The 20,876-nt window shown below is 46.9% G+C and overlaps 1 protein-coding gene across 2 annotated transcripts in view; it reads right to left on the bottom strand.

Moving 5' to 3' along the window:
- Nucleotides 1-8,876, bottom strand: part of TBC1D30 (TBC1 domain family member 30) — a 38,900-nt gene extending 30,024 nt beyond the window's left edge. For both annotated transcript variants that reach the window (XM_038756636.1, XM_038756637.1), the window contains exon 1: nt 8,681-8,876. In XM_038756636.1, coding sequence (XP_038612564.1) covers nt 8,681-8,876 — 196 coding nt within the window. The remainder of the gene's footprint in view (nt 1-8,680) is intronic.
- Nucleotides 8,877-20,876: the final 12,000 nt, after the last annotated feature.

Below are 20,876 nucleotides of genomic sequence, written 5' to 3'. Positions count from 1 at the left end.
ATTGATCGGTCGATTCAGCCTCTTGAATCCACTCCTTCTTTTCCCTTTAAATAGCCTTCACTGTGGGTCAAGTCCTCATCATTTCTCAGATTCCTGTAACAGTTTCTTCACTGGTCTCTCTGACTTCAAGTATTCCCAGCTTCCTCCAGTTAATTTTTCACCACCCTGAGCCATATGGTTCCATCAGCCAATGCTGGCCCTTAATAACTTATTTACACTGTTAATCAATCCATCCATCAGTGGTATTTACTGAGGGCTGTGTGCAGACCGCTATTCTAAGCGCTTGGGAGAGCACGATATGACAATATAACCAACACATCCCCTGCCCACAAAGAACTTACAGTCCTTAGCACTATGATTATATATCTGTTCACCTTCTTCATTTTGATCCTCTACATATAAATATTGTTACGTCTGTCACCCCGCCTTACAGTATTAGCTCCCTGTGGGTAAGGAACACGTCACTTTGTTATTTTGTACTCCCCAAGGGCCTGGTACAATGCATCGCACCAACGAGGCACTGGAAAAATGCTGCTACTGCTACTATTAATACTACTACTATGCTCTTCGAGCTGTTCTACCCTCCACAGCCTGCGTCATTACAAAAAGAGGAAGAAGAAGAAGATGACGAATGGCATTTGGCTAGCGCTTACTATGTGCCAACCACTGGGTTAGATACAATGCAGCAAGAAGCAGCATGGCCTAGTGGATAGAGCCTGGGCACGGGAATCAGAAGGAGCCGGCTTCTAATCCCGGCTCCATGTGGCTCCACCACTTGTCCGCTGTGTGATCTGGGACAAGTCACTCCACTTTTTAGGGCCTCAATGACCTCATCTATAAAAAATGGGGATTAAGACCGTGACCCCGATGTGGGACAGAGACCGTGTCCAACCTGATCGACTTGTATCTACCCCAGTGCTTAGTACAGTGTCTGGCACATAGTAAGGGCTAAACGAAAACTATAAAAATAAAAATCGGACACTGTCCCCATCCCACATTGCCATCACAGCATAAGGAGGAAGGAAGGCAGGAATTTAATCCCCATTTTTCAGATAAGGAAACTGAGGCACAGAGAAGTTAAGTGACTTGCCCGAGGTCACACAGCAGGCACATGTAGAGGTGGGATTAGAATCCTGGTCTCCTGACCACTGGTCCTAGGCTAGGCTGCTTTACTAAATGTGGTTTTCTTCATCTCTCTGCCCTCTGGAAAAATTCCTAATCAGGCTGCTTTACTAAATGTGGTTTTCTTCATCTCTCTGCCCTCTGGAAAAACTCCTACTGGCTACCTATTATCCTGCTCCTCAAGAAGAAACCTTAACCGTTGGTTATAAAGGCCCTCAACCAATCAATCAATCATATTTATTGAGCGCTTACTGTGTGCAGAGCACTGTACTAAGCGCTTGGGAAGTACAAGTTGGCAACATATAGACACAGTCCCTACCCAACAGTGGGCTCACAGTCTAGAAGGGGGAGACAGAGAACAAAACCAAACATATAAACAAAATAAAATAAATAGAATAGATATGTATCTGCTCTCTACAATTTACTAGCCCACTCTAGTCACCCCCTATTCCCGAGCCCATGCTTCAGATATCTCCCAAGAGAACCTTCCCACTGTCCCTCTCCCTCCCCTCTCCTGCCCCTTCCCCAGGCCCACCCCCTCCCTGGGAGTTCCTTACCCACCCCAACATTCAAATCCACCGCGGGTCTCCCCCATCGTCAGAGCATTCCTGAAATCCCACCTCCTTCAGGAGTCTCTCTCAGTCAATTGTCTCCCCTTAAGGTTTGATCCTTCTAATTACCTTCTTCTTACCTCCTTCCCTTCCCCACAGCACCTGTATATGTATATATGTTTGTACATATTTATTACTCTACTTATTTATTTTACTTGTACATATCTATTATATTTTATTTTGTTAATATGTTTGGTTTTGTTCTTTGTCTCCCCCTTCTAGACTGTGAGCCCACTGTTGGATAGGGACCGTCTCTATATGTTGTCAACATGTACTTCCCAAGCACTTAGTACAGTGCTCTGCACACAGTAAGCACTCAATAAATACGATTGATTGATTGATTACCACTTCAACACTTTACACTCTCATCACCTGTAGTATTTCCATAAACATTAATTTATATACTCTGCTATTGAAGCATTTTATTTATTCTTCTACCCATCTTTCCTCCTATCTGTAAATAACTTTGTGTTTGTCTTGCCCATTAGAAAGCAAGCTCCTTGAGGGGAGGGATTGGGTCCTTTACCTCTAGGGTACTCTCCCCTACATGCTTAGTACAGGGCTTTGCACACAGTAGGTGCTCAATAAACACTACTAATTGACTGGTGGGTGAATTTCATCTCATCAAAAATAAATACATAAAATAATGGGTTTACTGAATATGTGTTTGCTTAGTTATTCTAAATTTTAATAAGCCATTCCAGATGACGGCAACCAATATTCAATGCAATCATTCGTTCAGGGCGTTTTAGGATTTAAAAAAAGCAACTGTTTTGACAGTCCTACTCTATGTAGAATCCTCACACAGAATGTGCAATGAAAATTCAGGTTAAGTATGGGAAGAACTGAGGCCTAAATCAAGCTGATGCTGAATTACTAACTGATGCCTTGGATAAACCTCTGAATCACAGTTTCCACACCTCTGGATTGGAGATAATTTGGTAACTGGGGTTTGAGGATTAAATTCTTAATATCAGTAGGTCTTCGAAGATATATAGTGCCCTGTCAGTACTATGTGTAGTACTACAGACAAAGGATTATGGAGCACATTATGAGTAACAACAAATTAATCTTCTAAGCCCCTTGCAAACTGTTTCCTAACTTAAAAAAAATTTTTGAATGCCACAGAAGACATCACTTTGTGTGTGCCTGTGTGTGTGTGTATGAATACAGAGAGGGAGAGAGAGAGGGAGAGAGAGAGAGAGAGTTAGTTGTGCCTCGGCTCCCTCTCCTTTCTGCATCATCTATGCACTTGGTTCTGTGACCTTTGGGAATTTGATATTCATCCCACCCCAAACCCCACAGCACTTACGTACAAATCTTTGAATTACGTATTATGAAGCATTCACTTATATTAATGTTGTCTCCCCCTCTAGATTGTACGCTCATTATGGGCAAGGAACATGTCTTCTAATTCTTTTGAACTCTCCCAAACACTTAGTACAGTGCTCTGCACCTAGTAAGTGCTCAATAAATACCACTAATTGATTGATTGATGGTGAAATTCACCTATGAATGTGTGTGCAGCTTAAAAGACCATTGTGGAACCACCACCCCCAAAAACCAGGTAACAGCTATATTGTACATGCGTGTATACACACACATACACTCACACACAAACTGTGGCTCAGTGGAAAGAGCCTGGGCTTTGGAGTCAGAGGTCATGGGTTCAAATCCCAGCTCTGCCAACTGTCAGCTGTGTGACTTTGGGTAAGTCACTTCACTTCTCTGTGCCTCAGTTACCTCATCTGTAAAATGGGGATTAAAATTGTGAGCCCCCCGTGGGACAACCTGATCACCTTGTAACCTCCCCAGCACTTAGAACAGTGCTTTGCACATAGTAAGCGCTTAACAAATACCAACATTATTATTATTATGTTTGTGATTTGCAGCCCCTGGTTTCTGGCTTCTCTTCTGCCTCTTTTTGAAACTCCTTTCTTGATAGCACTTCACTCAAAGCTCAGTTTTCAGCTGAGATGCATCTTTGCTTTACTGAGTTCTTAACATATTTCCTTGCTTTCTGTTTCCTAACTTCTCCTGCCCACACAGTAGTCATTCATTCTTCTCCCAGGTTCCCACCCAAAACAGCTGAATTGAAGAGAATGTAGCCTCAAGGTTAGGAGACGGACTCCACTCCAGAACTTCATTGTTTTGTGACTTTTGTCCTGCCAGTTGATATTGAAAATGATCCATAAATGTCATCGGTCTCTAGACTGTAAACTCATTGTGGGCAGGAAATACATCTGTTTATTATTATATTGTACTCTCCCAAGCACTTAATACAGTGCTCTGCACACAAGTTAGCGCTCAATAAATACGATTGATTGAATGAACTGCTCAAGGAGCCAGATGTGGTACTCAGAACTCACAGCTTTCATAAAGGTTGGATACATATTTATTAATGGTTGTACATATTTATTACTCTATTTATTTATTTATTTTACTTTACATATCTACCCTATTTATTTTATTTTGTTAGTATGTTTGGTTTTGTTCTCTGTCTCCCTCTTTTAGACTGTGAGTCCACTGTTGGGTAGGGACTGTCTCTATATGTTGCCAATTTGTACTTTCCAAGCGCTTAGTACAGTGCTCTGCACATAGTAAGCGCTCAATAAATACGATTGATGATGATGATGATACCACTGCCGTTCTGTAGACCTTAAATTGGATCTAGAGTCAGGTACCATGCTCTGCATTATTTTAATCAACTGTTGAAAATACCCCTTAAAATTTCAAGAAGCTGTAAGGCTCTATGATTTAATGCCTAAGCGCTTGTTTCAGTAACAGTGGAAAAACTAGCCAATTGCTCTTGTTTAAATATGATTTTTATGATTAAGTTGTCAATCATCTAGTATTTGAAAAAAGAGCTACTCCTCTGTAGCCCAGAAGAGAGTGGTAAAAAGTTGGACTGGAAGGGGATTTAGAACAAGAGGAAATAACATTTGTGCTACTCATAAAACCAAGGCAAAATAAAGGATCTCACATAATAGCTTACCACTTTTTAATATCCTCGCTTCCCAAGAAAATGGTCCCCACCAGAAAAGTGGGATCTATTCTGTGCACCCTGGAATGAGCTGAAGGGAGTTGTGGTCTGATGAGTAAAAAGAAAATATGTTTTCACGTGTCGCATGTGATTTAAATTAGGGTCCTGCCTAATTTAGACTAGCATATTTTGACCAGTCTGAGGACCGAGACCGGTTCCCTATCCCATCAATGCGTTCTTAATGGTATTTATTATTTTCTATATATAATTATTATAATTGTGTTATTTGTTAAGCACTTACTACGTGCCAGGCATTGGCTCTACGTGCTCGTGTAGATACATGATAATCGGGTTGGACACAGCCCCTGTCCAACATAGGGCTCACAGTCTTAATCCCCATTTTACAGATGAGGGAACTGAGGCAAAGAGAAGTTAAGTGACTTGTCCAAGGTCATACAGCAGACAAGTGACAGAGCCGGCACTAGAACCCAGGTCGTCCTGACTCCCGGGTTGGTGCACTGTCCACTATGTCAAAGCTCCTACTATTTGTCAGGCACTGTACTAAGCGCTGGGGTAGGCACAAGATAATCAGGCTGCACACAATCCATCTCCCACGTTGGGCTCACAGTCTTAATACCCATTTTACAGAGGAGGTCACGGAGGTACAGAGAGGTTACGCGACTTGCCCAAGGTCACACTACAGACAACTGTTTCCCTCCCGGCACTCAGTACGGTGCTTTGAATATCTGCTCTTATTACTGCTCCGAAAATCCCTTCCAATCTGGTCCTTTTGATTCCTGTTATAAACAATAAAATAAACTCTCCTGTTTTACTGCTTAGGCAGACTGGTGCTGTCCCAAACCCTAAGTGCTGAAATGGAAATGTGGGCGCTAGTCTCTGGGGCCTTATTTTTAATAATAATAATGATGGCATTTATTAAGCGCTTACTAGGTGCAAAGCACTGTTCTAAGCGCTGGGGAGGATACAGGGTGATCAGGTTGTCCCACGGGGGGCTCACAGTCTTAATCCCCATTTGACAGATGAGGTAACCGAGGCACAGAGCGGTGAAGTGACTTGCCCAAAGTCACCCAGCTGACAATCAATCAATCGTATTTATTGAGCGCTTACTGTGTGCAGAGCACTGTACTGAGTGCTTGGGAAGTACAAGTTGGCAACATATAGAGACAGTCTCTACCCAGCAGTGGGCTCACAGTCTAGAAAGCGGCGGAGCCGGGATTAGAACCCATGACCTCCAACTCCCAAGCCCGGGCTCTTTCTACTGAGCCACGCAGCTTCCCATGAGTGACATTAATGACCATCATCATCAATCGTATTTATTGAGCGCTTACTATGTGCAGAGCACTGTACTAAGCGCTTGGGAAGTACAAATTGGCAACATATAGAGACAGTCCCTACCCAACAGTGGGCTCACAGTCTAAAAGGGGGAGACAGAGAACAAAACCAAACATACTAACAAAATAAAATAAATAGGATAGATATGTACAAGTAAAATAAATAAATAGAGTAATAAATATGTACAACCATATATACATATATACAGGTGTATACATATAATGTATACATATATGTATACAAATACATATAATGATATTTGTTATGTGCCTACTATGTGCTAGGCACTGTGCTAAAAGCTTGGCTAAATACAAGCTAATCAGGTTGGACACAGCCCACGTCACACACGGGGCTCGCAGTCTTAATCCCCATTTTACAGAGGAGGGAGCTGAGGCCCAGAGAAGTGAAATGACTTGCCCAAGGTCACACAGCAGCCAAGTGACGGAGCTGGGATTAGAACCCAGGTCCTCCTGACATCCAGGCCCGGGCTCTATCCATTAGGCCTCGCTGCCTTGCCTGTTAAAACAAAACAGATTCTCTTCCTGAGCCACTGAGAGTTGGCATATCTTCTGCCTGGTTGCTCCTTGTGAGTGCTGCAAGACTTTCAACTGGATGGTGAGAACTGAGGTTTCAATTACCCACCCGCCCCCCAGGCTGGTCTAGTCAACCAACAAATCCACAGTATTTACTGAACGCTCACTCTCCATCGTCTTTACTGAGCACCGACTATGTGCAGTGCACTGTACTGGGTGCTTAGAAGAACACAATTGGTAGACACGTCCCCTACCGCGAGGATTTTACAATCTAGAGGGTCTACAAGGAGGTACTGTCTACGCTGTGTGCCGAGCACTGTATTAAGCGCTTGGGAGAGTACAGTGGAGCTGGAAGACATAGGATCCCTGCTATCGAGCGGCGGCAACAGGCATCAGAATATATTTCAGGCCGAAGAAGCAACGGAGTATAAACATAGGTACACGAGTGATGTGGGGATGGTGTAAGGGCAGAGGAAGGGGTGCAAAGAAAAGGGGGTCTTTGTCAAGGCCAAACCCAAATGAAGAGCCATTTTTTGGTTGTTTTTTTTTGCTCTTTGCCCCCATTGAAGCGCTTAGTACAGTGCTCTGCACATAGTAAGCGCTCAATAAATACGATTGATGATGATTTCCCCACCCAAGCTGCACCTGGTCGCTTGAGTCCCTTTCCAGCTGAATAGGGCCCTGTTTGAGCGTTTATATATTTCTTCCCGTTGACCTTGGCCATTCTGGGGTCTGAAAAGCCCAACGCTTCGTTTTTCAAAGGGGATTTCGGGGAAGCCAGCCCAGAAGCCGGCCCGGGCCAGGTGGGTCTGCGCTTGGGGAGGGAAAAAGAGGAGGTTCATTCATTCAGTCGTATTTATTGAGCGCTTACTGTGTGCAGAGTACAGAGGAGGGTCGGAGGGTGGACATGGGACCAGTCACCCTGGAATGGGGCCTCCTCTTAGGGATGAGCTGAGGACTCGGGGGGCGTTCACAAACACACACACACACACCATCTCACATGTCCCAGAGCTTAGAACGGTGCTCCAGCACTTAGAACTTTGCACATAGTAAGCACTTAACTAATGCCATCATTATTATGTTCCATACATAGTCACATATGCTCTGCACACAGTAAGCGCTCAATAAATACGATTGCATGAATATGCCCTCTCTCTCTCTCTCTCTCAGTCCCTAGTGCTCCAGTCCAGTCCTTCCACAACAGGCGGACCCCTGTATTTTCCAAGCGCCTAGTGCAGTGCTCTGCACACAGTAGGCGCTCAATAAATATGACAATGAGCGAATGACCCCGGGAGTGGGTGGACCCGGGGGGATGGGTGGGTGGGGGAGGTGGACATCCTGGGTGGGGGAAGAGGGGAGGAGGACGTCCTGGGGAGAAGGGAGGGAGACCACCTGGGTGTCAGGGGGGAGAGGGACGTCTTGGGGAGGGAGACCACCTGGGTGCCGGGGGGAGAGGTGGACACCATGGGGAAGGGGAGGGAGACCACCCGGATCCCAGGGGGGAGAGGGGGACGGCCTGGGGAAGGGGAGGGAGACCACCTGAGTCCCGGGGAAGAGGTGGGCGTCCTGGGGAGGCGGAGGAAGACCACCTGGGGGTCGGGGGGGAGAGGGGGACGTCCTGGAGAGGGGGAGGGAGACCACCTGGGGGTCGGGGGGAGAGGGGGACGTCCTGGAGAGGAGGAGGGAGGCCACCTGGGGGTCGGGGGGAGGGAGAGGGGGACGTCCCGGGGAGGGGGAGGGAGACCACCTGGGGGTCGGGGGGAGGGAGAGGGGGACGTCCCGGGGAGGGGGAGGGAGACCACCTGGGGGTCGGGGGGAGGGAGAGGGGGACGTCCCGGGGAGGGGGAGGGAGACCACCTGGGGGTCGGGGGGAGAGGGGAACGTCCTGGAGAGGGGGAGGGAGACCACCTGGGGGTCGGGGGGAGGGAGATGGGGACGTCCTGGAGAGGGGGAGGGAGACCACCTGGGGGTCGGGGGGAGAGGGGGACGTCCCGGGGAGGGGGAGAGGGAGGGGGGGACCAGGTGGGTGTAGAGGGGAGGGGATGCCGGGGGTGTGAGGTTCGGGCGGGCTGCCTCACCGGGCTCCAGGGTGCAGAGCAGGCGGGGCGCGGTGCGGGCGATGCAGCTGCGCTTCTTGAGCACGTTGGTGAGGACGCCGCCCACGCCCCCCGAGGAGGAGGAGGAGGAGCAGCCCCCCGAGGAGGGGCCCCCCGCCGCCCGCCGCCCGCATCGCCCCCCGCGCCGCGCCCCCCCCGAACACGGCTCCTCTCTCATCCCGCCCTCGGGGGGGGGCCCGGGACGGGGGGACCCGGGGGGGGGGACCCGGGGGGAGACAGGAGGAGACGGGAGACAGAGGGGAGAGGAGGAGAGAGACGGAGGGGAGAGGAGGAGAGACAGGAGAGGAGAGAAAGGAGAGAGAGGGGAGTGACAGGGGAGGAGAGAAAGGAGAGACAGGAGAGGAGAGAAAAGAGAGACAGAGGGGAGAGGACAGAGAGGAGAGACAGAGGGGAGAGGAGAGAGGAGAGGAGACAGGAGAGAGGAGAGGAGAGAGAGGGGAGGAGAGGAGAGAGAGGAAGGAGGGGGAGAGACAGGGAAGAGGGGAGGAGGGGAGGGAGACAGGAGAGAGAGGAGAAGAGAGACGGGAGAAAGGAGAGTACATACAGGGGGAGAGGAGAGAGGAGAGAAAGGAGAGGAGATACAGTGGGGAGAGGACAGAGGACAGGAGAGGAGAAGAGAAGAGAAGAGAGGAGAGGAGAGACAGGGAAGGGGAGAGACGGGGAGAGGAAAGACAGAGGGAAGAGACAGGAGAGGAGCGAGGAGAGATAGAGGGGAGAGGAGAAAGGAGAGAAGAGAGGGGGGAGAGGAGAGGAGAGGAGGGAGAAGATGAAGGAGAGCAGAGGAAAGGAGAGAGGACGGAGGGAGAGGAGGGGGGAGGAGAAGCGGAGATGGAGGGGAGGGGAGGGGACGGGAGGGAGACGAGATGGGGAGGTGGAGGAGGGGAGAGGAGATGATGGGGAGGTGGAGGAAGGGAGGGGAGGGGAGACGAGAGGAGAGAGGAGGGAGCCGCTGCAGTGCAGAGATGGAGGGTCGGAGGGGAGGGGAGGGGAGGGGGCGGGGCGGGGCGGGCCGAGGGCTCCTCCCTCCTCCCACCCCCCAATGCCGCCCGACGGAGCGGGGCCCAGGCCCGGGCCGGCCCGGGATTCCTCACCGAACCACCACCGCACTGCTTAACCACCTGCTCCGGGCCGGCCACTGTGCTCAGCGCCGGGAGGGGCGGGATCGGGACAGCTAATCGGGTCAATAACCGTTCGCTGGCGGGGGGGGGGGGGTCCAACCAAATCGGGCTAATAGCAATTGCGGTATTTCTCCTGTGCCAGGCACTGTACTGAGCGCCGGGGTGGATCCAAGCTAACAGGGTCAATAATAATTGCGGTATTTGGTAAGCGCCTACTAGGTGTCAGGCACTACTGAGCGCCGGGGTGGAGCCAAGCTAATCGGGTTAATAATAATTGCGGTATTTGTTAAGCGCCTACTAGGTGCCAGGCACTGTACTGAGCGCCGGGGTGGATCCAAGATAACCGGGTAAATAATAATTAAGGTATCTGTTAAGCGCCTACTAGGTGCCAGGCACTGTACTGAGCACCGGGGTGGATCCAAGCTAATCGGGTTAATAATAATTGCGGTATTCGTTAAGCGCCTACTAGGTGCCAGGCACTGTACTGAGCGCCAGGGTGGATCCAAGCTAATCGGGTTAATAATAATTGCGGTATTCGTTAAGCGCCTACTAGGTGCCAGGCACTGTACTGAGCGCTGGGGTGGATGCCGGCAAATCAGGTTGGACACAGTCCCTGTCCCGTGTGGGGCTCACGGTCTCAATCCCCATTTTTCAGATGAGATAACTGAGGCACCGAGAAGTGAAGTGACTTCCCCACGGTCACACGGCAGACAAGTGGTGGAGCGGGGATTAGAATCCATGACCTTGTGACTCCCGGAACCACGGGCTGTGCTCTATCCCCTACACCGTGCTGCTTCTCCTCCTCTAGACTGCACGCTCGTTGTGGGTAGGGAATGTGTTTAGTTTTATTTTGAACTGTCCTAAGCGCTTAGTACAGTGCTCTGCACACAGTAAGCACTCAATAAAGACAACTGAAGGCCTGACTCACTCCCGCATACCCTCCCAGGCGTTTAGCACAGCGCTCCGCACACATTAAGAAGCGGCCTGGCTCAGTGGAAAGAGCACGGGCTTTGGAGTCAAGGGTCATGGGTTCAAATCCCAACTCTGCCAGTTGTCAGCTGGGTGACCTTGGGCAAGTCACTTAACTTCTCTGAGCCTCAGTGACCTCATCTGTAAGAAGACTGTGAGCCCCCCGTGGGACAACCTGATCTCCTTGTAACCTCCCCAGCGCTTAGAACAGTGCTTTGCACATAGTAAGCACTTAATAAATGCCATCATTATTATTAAGGCTCAATGAACACAGATGAACGTGTAAGTACCCCGAAACGATTGGATTGTAAGGGTTCCTGCTACTGCAACAACCAAAATGAAAGACTGGTTTTGTTCACATTGCGTATGAAAACCAGAACTGTCACGTCCACAGCACAGATATTGAACAGATGTAAACACACAAATACACTATTCCAATAATGCATGCTAAGCATTGGGTGACTAGAATGTGTGTGTGTGTGTGTGTGTGTGTGTGTGTGTGTGTGTGTGTGTGTGTGTTTTTTGGGGGAAGAGGGATGCTGTGGTGGTGTCTGAGGGTATCTGATGGCCAAAAACTGCAGAAGCAATCACCGCTGAGCGATTACGGTGAACGGAGGTTTGAATATCAGCATCTTGATCCCTCAATTTCCAGCCCTATCAATCAATCATTATGTACTGAGCACCTACTGCGTACAGGTTACTGTACCAAGCAATTGGGAGAGCTTAAAAGGGGCAGAAGACAGAATCCCTGCCCACAGGGAGCTTACATTCTGTCAAACTGGGTGCTCACTTTCACCAACAATGCTAAAAAATAAAGCCAATTTCTTTATGTCTCGGGGGAGCGGGAGGTGTCAAACTAGGGCATCCAAAAATGGTTCATGAAAACAATTATAATAATATTTAAGTCTTTACAATGTGCTAAGTACGGGGGTAAATACAAGATAACCTGATCCAACACGATCCCCCTCCCTCATGGGACTACGGGAAGGAAAACGGGTATTTAATACATATTTTACAGATTAGAAAATTGAGATTTGAGTGGACCTACCCGGCGGCACAGCAGACAAGCAGAGAAGCCGAGATTAGAATCTGGGCCTCCCGACTGACCTGATCGCCAGTCAAAGCTAGTCGGCTACCAAATTCAGTCTCGGGTTTACCCATAAGAGGCTGTGGGACCTCCTTCCCTGGAAAATTAGACTGGAATGATTTAATAGTAGTAGTGCATTCATTCAACTGTATTTATTGAGCACTTACTGTGTGCAGAGCGCTGTACTAAGCGCTTGGTGTAGCAGTAGTAATGAGCTAGACAATCTCTGTATGTTCCTTCCCAACTCAAAGATAACCACGACTACATTTTTACATTTTCCAGCCCAGACCTTCAGTATTAGACTGCTTCTTCACCCTAAAGTATTAAGTGTGACCTCAGGGTAACTCACGACCATAGGAGGCTCAGCAAAAAGATAAAGAAAACCTTGTTCAAATCCAGGAAGGTTGTGTGGGGATCTGAGAGAAGAGGAAAAAGCAAGGCAGAAGAAAAGGTCAGGCAGGATGATACACAGTCTGGATGGTTGCTATGGAAACTGCACACAGAGAAAAAACAATTTCACGTGCATGGTCATTTCAAAAATCAAACACACCCAAGAGTCACCATTATCCATTTTGGGATAGTGCGATGGGTTTAAAAAACCAAAATACCCAGCAGTTTCTAAGGTAACCTGTCTTTTAACTGTCATATTCTGAACTACTTTCACAAAATGGAAAAAAATGTCTGACATTTTCTGGGAGAACACATACATACTGTGATGATGTCAAATAGAGATGGGGTGGCTGTTGTTAAAAAAAAAATGGCTTTGGGTGAAATGTGACCCCAAGATGGAAAAGCAATGTCATCAGATGCAAGTGGACAGTTTTCACATTCACATAATGTGAAAAGGACTTGTGAACACAAGGGGTGGGGGAGAGAGAGAGAGATCTGTATCAGCAATCAAAAGCAATGTTTGATTTGCCTGGATATAAATTATATCTAAAGCAGTCCTACAGAAAATGTAATAAAAAATAAAACTTAAACCAACCACACACGAATGTAATACGATCTTAACTGATGGATAGCAGCACTGAAAAGTGAGCCAGAGAGTAAAAAATAGGTGAAAAGAGTGGATGGGATAAATTGGCAAGACACAGTTTTGTTCAGGGGTTATTCGAATTTCGGTTTGGTTGTTTTAGTGTCTACTTTAGAATATAAATTAAATAAATTTATTTAGTGTCAGTCTGCCCACTAGATTGTAATTCCCTGAAGGCAGGGATTGCGTTTACTAATTCTACTATGCTCTCCGGAAAGTTTAGTACAGCGCGCTGCACAAATTAAGTACTCAATGAATACACTGATTGAATTAGGCATAGTTCAGAGATGGGCTTTTGAGAAGCTGTTTTGTCAGAGTTCATTCATTCATTCATTCATTCAATCATTTATTGAGCGCTTACTGTGTGCAGAGCACTGTACTAAGCACTTGGGAAGTACAAGTCGGCAACATATAGAGGCGGTCCCTACCTAATAACTGGCTCACAGTCTAGAAGGGGGAGACAGACAACAAAACAAAACATGTAGACAGGTGTCAAAGCCGTCAGAATAAATAGAATAAATGCACAAGGAAGCTCAAAAAAAAAAAAAGATTGATAGACTTCCAGGTGGAAGGAAACATTTGCTGTCTGCTTTTGTGAAGGTGATTTTTTTAGAAGAAAACTCCGATTTGGGCCAGAATCTGTAGGGGATAAATGTGCTTAGTATAGTGCTCTGCACACAGTAAGCGCTCAATAAATACGATTGAATGAATGATGCTAATCAAACTAAACTTGGCAGCAGGGAGACAAGGCAAATATCGGAGAAGGATGGGCATCCCCAGTCTTACACTGAACCCCAATCCTGCCTCAGGAATCCTGACTTCAACGTGTCTGCTTGAGACTTTGCCTGCATTAAGCAAGGAAATGGATGGTATTTGGTGCGCAGTTACTGTGTACAATATAAAAATAAACAGACACATTCCCAGCCCACAGTGAGATTACAATCTAGAGAGGATCCCTGCCTTCAGAGAGTTTATAGCCGGGAGACAGACAAAAAAAAAAAAATAAGTTTAAGGTGGGGGAAGCAGCAAAGTTTAAAGTTATGTACATAAATGCCTAAATGCATAATCCTAACCCAGATTTTCAGCCCTAATTAATGCACGCAGAGCACTGCATTATGGAAGAGTAGGATAGTGAGTCTGAGCTGCATACAAACTAGTTGCGCCAGTTTTTGCTGCTGAGATCAAAATAGATCTGGCTATATTTTTTTTTTTCCAACTGACCACTGAACATGGAGCCAATGCTGGTGGTCAGAACTCCAAAGAAAATTTTCCTTTTCCTCTGATTACAGAAGGTTTATTATCAAGTGTCTCTGTGGCACCTTTAATTAAAGATAACAGCAGGTTTTATTTAGCAACTGAAAGTCATTCTTACTGAGTGTGAAGGAGCATGGGAGGGAAAAAAAAGGAAAAAAAAAACAGCAGAGGATGTTACCGGAAAAATTGCAAACACAAATAAAACAGGGACCGGTATAGCCAGGGTGCTATATTTTACAGCCTGGGAAAAGGTGCCAGTTTTCAAAATAAACATTTAGCTTAACTAAGTTGGCTGCTTTCTTCTTCATTGACTTGGCTGCAAGGAGAGAGATCAGGAGAGTATTTAAGCATGGGGGTCTGGGATCATTTGGAAATTGATTTAGAAGAATTTCACTGAAGCGGCATAGCCTAGTGGACAGAGTACGGGCCCGTGCATCAGAGGGACCTGGGTTCTAACCTCTGCTTCACCACTTGTCTGCTGTGTAACCTGGGGCAAATCGCTTCACTTCTCTGTGCCTCAGTTACCTCAACTGTAAAATGGGGAGACTGCATGCCCTGTACGGGACAGGGACTGTGTCCACCCCCGTGCTGAGAACAGTGCTTGACACATAGTAAGCGCTTAAAAAATACCATCCTTATTAACAAATAAGGCATAAAAGAAGGCCTGATTGGGTGGGAATATGGATACAATAGACCCTACAGGAAAAAAGAGAATTTATGAAAATGCTGCTTAGAACAGTACTTGACCATAGTAAGCGCTTAACAAATACCATCCTTATTAACAAAGAAGGCATAAAAGAAGGCTTGATTGGGTGGGAATACGGATGCAATAGACCCTACAGGAAAAAAGAGAATTTATGAAAATGCCAACACATTCGTGCTTTTATGACCTTTTTAAAGCCTGGGTGCTTCTGTCTGGCTCAGTGGTGGCGGAAGATCAGAAATGATTCCAATTCTTGAGAGGGGGATGGTGATGACTTGGATTAGCGATGAGGGAGGCTTAGGTGGATCACTTGATTACTCTTGCAGTCAATCAACCGTATTTATTGAGCGCTTAGCTGTGTGCAGAGCACTGTACTAAGTGTTTGGGAGCGTATAATATAACCATGTAGCACACGCGTTCCCCGCCCCCTTACTGTGTTCCTGGAAAGCTTGGAAGAGTAGGAAGCAGAGCTGGGAAGTCAGAAGAGTATGGGAGTACATCTGGGAGGCAGAAAGAGTAGGAAGTAGATCTGGGATTTACTGTTCCAAGCCTAATGGAAAGATCATGGGCTTGAGAGTTAGAGGCTCTGGTTTCTAATCCCAGCTCTGCCACTTGTCTGCTGGGTGACGTTGGGCGAGTCGCTTCACTTCTCTGGGCCTCAGTTCTATCTAATGCAAAACGGGGACTCAATCCCTGTTCTCCCTCCTCCTTAGACTGAGCCCCACGGGGGACCCGAAGATCTTCTCTCTGCTCCAGTGCTTTGAGTAGTGCTTGGCACATAGTGTGTGCTTAACAAATATCACTATTATTAATTATTAGTAATAGGAGAGTGGAAGAGTGCTAGATTTAAGGAGGGTTCCATGAGTTACCACTGTCCTCGAGGGCACTGAACAGCTACGGCAAAGCAGTCAATAATAATAATAATAATAATAATGAGATTTGTTAAGCACTTAACTATGTGCAAAGCACCGTTCTAAGCACTGGGGGGGCTACAAGGTGATCAGGTTGTCCCACGTGGGGCTCACAATCTTAATCCCCATTTTACAGATGAGGTAACTGAGGCCCAGAGAAGTTAAGTGCCCAAGGTCACACAGCTCACAGTTGGCGGAGCCGGGATTTGAACCCATGACTTCTGACTCCAAAGCCCATGTTCTTTACGCTGAGCCACAAAAGCCTGGAGTCCCATCCCCTCCTCTGCTACCTCCCAAGCCCAGTCGACTCAACACCACCGGTTGTTTCCACTGGGCTGGCGGTGGCAGTGACGGAGACAGCAGCAGAGCAGGGCAACTGCATACCAACAAGCGTGGCAACAGAGGGGAACTCCCCAATCAATAAATCAGGGGTATCTATGGAGCACTTACTATGTGTAGAATGCTGAACTGAACACTTGGGAGAGTCCAGTAGGACAGATTTGGCAGCCCTTCCCTCTCTTCTTCCTTTCCTTCCTCTCATCTCTCCTGATAATAATAATTACGGTATTTGTTAAGCACTTAATATGTGCCAAACACTGTTCTAAGCAATGGGGTAGATACAAGATAATCAGGTTGGACGCAGTCCCTGTCCCACGTGGGGCTCACAGTCTTAACCCCCATTTTACAGATAAGGTGATTGAGGCACAGAGAAGTGAAGTGACTTGCCCCAGGTCACACAGCAGACAAGCGGCAGAGCCGGGATTAGAATCCAGGTCCTTCTGATTCCCAGGCCTGGGCTCTATCCATCAGGCCACGCTGCTGCTCTTTCCCTTTCCCTCTTCCCCCCTCCCCTTTAAAACTCTATCTCCGAAATCTCTGGCCTTTCAATGCCATATAATCGGTACCCATCTGCCCCCTGCCCATCTCCATCAAATTCATCCATTTCTGCAGGGAGAAAATGGACCATCTTAAAATAAAAATCACCACCCACTCTCTTGATGCTAGAAATAGAGTTCTGCAGGGGAAAACTAACAACGAGGCCCCTTTCTGAATTCCCTCATCCCAGCTCTATAAGGGTTCTGTGATTCCAGGGGATGAAGGAGTTTGCACTGTTATCTAAAGTAGTCTTTGGATTAATTTCCACACCCAGCCATATCCTAACAGTCACTCTTAACGCTTATATATGCCATATGCTGTGTACACTTTCTATGTATCCATCTATTCCTCTCTGCATACTCCTATTACATCTTTGTTTTTCCTCCTGCTCCCACAATTCGTAACATTATTTCTGTCTGCCTGCTTCCCCCATGCGATTGAAGCTCTGTAAGAGCAGAGACCATGTTGTACTGTGCCTAGTATACTGCTTCGCATAGAACAGAAGCTCAATAAATATCAATTGCCTGGATTACGTCAACACAGAAGAACCTGAAATCTGTCAGAGCAGGGGAAGGTGTTGAATGATACCTTACTGGCCCAAGGTCGGATACCTTGTGAGAACCTGACTACCAGGAAATGACTAAGAATGACAGGAAGAGAGTCCGGTCAATGGGTATGAACCACACAAAAATGGGGACATTCAAATTCCACAGTGTACCTGAGAAAATGTGGAATTTAAAAGGGCAGAAAATACCAACTTGGTTATGGCAACAAGATTCGCCAGAAAGGACCCAGACCAAGAGCCTCAGGTAGCCTTACTCTCCGGGGCTACAGGGAGAAAGCAAAGCTTGCCCTAGTAGTGACTCTTGAGAACTGACCCCAAAAAACGATCCTTGTGACCGATGAGCTGCCTGAACAGATGGCTGGGTGCATTTTTAGAAAACTGTATGAATAAGACATTGGTCTCAGCCTCTTAGCGAATTTCCAAAATTTATGCCTTTTAAAGTGTCACAAATTGTAGGCATCATCTGTGCTCGGAGCTGGAGGCAAAAATAGGCCTAGTGAAATTCTCTAAATTCACATCTTTATCAGCACAGAAAGCACCTTTTTTAATGAAATCGACTATTTACCCTTTAAGTAGAGAGTTGTTGTTCATAATAAGAGATGCTGCCATATATAGCACTAACCTTCGACTCCCATACACATGGCAAGCAATAATTACCAGCCCAATCCTTCCTTTGAGCCAATTTACTGCAGGAATAAACATTGATTCAACTTCACAAATCATTCACATTTCCATCAGTTTGATTGTTTTCACACCTACTTTCAATTTCAAAGGATTAGCTGGGGGGGCGGGGGGGAACACTAACTCACTCTCATGTCATAAATTCAAGCAAACCTTAATTACCCAGCAGCTGTTCCCTTTGTGAGATCACAGCCAGCTTCTGCCATGAGCTCAGGTGAGCGGCAGGACTTCTCTCACCTGTTTTATTTTTCCAGGGCTTGCCCAACATGTCTTTTAAGAATGTTCCAGTTCTGCCCTTTAAAAAGCCCTGTCCCTTCCTGTGTTGTAGGGCAGACATTCACTGGGCACTTCTCCCATCCCCTCTTGAATACTGCACCTGCTTCCTTTTAGACTGTGAGCCCATCTTTTAGACTGTGAGCCCACTGTCGGGTAGGGACTGTCTCTATATGTTGCCAACTTGTACTTCCCAAGCGCTTAGTACAGTGCTCTGCACACAGTAAGCGCTCAGTAAATACGATTGATTGATTCCTGGCCGACCTCCCGGCCTCCGGCCTCTCCGCACCCCAGTTCATATTTCACTCGGCTGCACGGATCGTTTATCAACAAAAACGTTCAGTCCATGTCTCCCCACTCCCCAAGAACCTCCAATGGCCACTCATCTAATAATAATAATGATGATGGCATTTATTAAGCACTTGTGTGCAAAGCACTGTTCTAAGCGCTGGGGAGGTTACAAGGTGATCAGGCTGTCCCACATGGGGCTCACAGTCTTCATCCCCATTTTACAGATGAGGGAACTGAGGCCCAGAGAAGTTAAGTGACTTGCCCGAAGTCACACAGTTGACAAGTGGCGGAGCTGGGATTTGAACCCATGACCTCTGACTCCAAAGCCCAGGCTTTTTCCACTGAGCCACGCTGCTTCTCTGCATGCTCTACCTCAGCATCAAACAAAAACTCCTTACCCTCGGCTTTAAAGCACTCAATCCCGTTGCCCCATCCTGCCTCACCTCACTAATCTCCTACTACAGCCCAGCAGGCACACTTTACTTACTCCTCTAGCTCCGACATTCACTGTACCCTGATCTCATCTAACCCATCACCAAAACCCTTCAGTGCTAAGCGCTTAGTACAGTGCTCTGCACACAGTAAGCGCTCCATAAATACGACTGAATGAATGGAACTCTGAAGGTGCTCTGCTTCCTTCCTCTCCCCCTCGTCCCCCTCTCCATCCCCCTCATCTTACCCCCTTCCCTTCCCCACAGCACCTGTATATATGTATATATGTTTGTACATATTTATTACTCTATTTATTTTACTTGTACATATCTATCCTATTTATTTTATTTTGTTAGTAGGTTTGGTTTTGTTCTCTGTCTACCCCTTTTAGACGGTTAGCCCACTGTTGGGTAGGGACTGTCTCTATATGTTGCCAATTTGGACTTCCCAAGCGCTTAGTACAGTGCTCTGCACATAGTAAGCGCTCAATAAATACGATTGATGATGACTGATGGAACTCCCTCCCCTTCCACACATACCAGACCACCACTCTTTCCACCTTCAACCATTCCACATCTGCTCCAAGAGCCCTTCCCCATTTAAGGTCTCTTTTCCCCCAGCTTGCTCTCCCTTCTGGGTTGTCTATTTATTTGGATCTGTGACCTTTGGACATTTGATATTTGCCTCAGCCCCAGGGCACTTTGTTTGTACACATCTTTGTAGGTTATAAATTATTTATTCATATTAATGGCTGTCTCCCCAGCTAGACTGTAAGCTTGCTATGGGCAGGGAATGTGTCTACTAATTCTGTTTGTACTCTTCCAAGCGCTTAACTGGAGAAGCAGCATGGCCTAGTGGATACCGCACGAGCTTGGGAGTCACAAGGACCTGGGTTCTAGCCCTGGCTCAGCTATTTGTCTGCTGCGAGACTTTGGACAAGTCATTTAACAGCTCCGTTCCTCAGTTACCTCATCTGTAAAACGGGGATTAAGACTGTGAGTCCTATGTGGCACAAGGATTGTTTCTAACCCGATTTGCTTGTATCTACTCCAGTGCCTAGAACAGTGTCTGGCTCATAGTAAGTGCTTAATACCACAATTATTGTTACTGATTGATTGACAGTCTTTTAGACTGTGAGCCCACTGTTGGGTAGGGACTGTCTCTATATGTTGCCAATTTGTACTTCCCAAGCGCTTAGTACAGTGCTCTGCACATAGTAAGCGCTCAATAAATACGATTGATGATGATGATGACTGATAGCAGGGGAATCAATCAATATTTTGATCAGTGGTATTTATTGAGCGCTTACTGTGTGAGGGGCACGGTACTAAACAACTGGGAGCGTACAATAAAACAGAGTTAGAGAACCTGCTACCTGCTCCCAAGGAGCTCGCAGTCTAGAGGGAAATCCAAACTTCCTGGAAAGGGGAATCCAGGTCCGGTACCTTTTGAGGTAATTTAATCAAGAGGGTCAATTTACAGTACTGACAATACAACAGAGTGGGTCGACAAATTCTAGACTTCTAGACTGTGAGTCCGTTGTCTTTTAGACTGTGAGCCCATTGTTGGGTAGGGATCGTCTCTATATGTTGCCAACTTGTACTGCCCAAGCGCTTAGTACAGTGCTCTGCAAACGGTAAGCGCTCAATAAATACGACTGAATGAATGACAAATTCCCTGACCACAGCGAGTTTATAGCTAGAGGGGAGACAGCCTTTATATACATTAAATTTAAACACTATTGTTATATTATTAATAATGTAACTATATGTACTCATCCTACGCTGGAACCAGCTTTAAGGGAGTTGTGGCCAGGCTGCTGAGTTGCTGATCATTCTCTATGATTTTCTCCTTGCGTGTCTCCTGCTCAGCCCCTTAGGAAACACACCCACACACCTCAGTGTGAAAGTAATTAACTGGAAACAGCTGCTCCTCTGCAGCACCTATCCTTAAAGAATATTTCT

The sequence above is a fragment of the Tachyglossus aculeatus genome, chromosome 14 (genome assembly GCF_015852505.1).
Source record: "Tachyglossus aculeatus isolate mTacAcu1 chromosome 14, mTacAcu1.pri, whole genome shotgun sequence".
NCBI lineage: Eukaryota > Metazoa > Chordata > Mammalia > Monotremata > Tachyglossidae > Tachyglossus > Tachyglossus aculeatus.
This window is presented reverse-complemented; position numbering and strand designations above follow the sequence as displayed.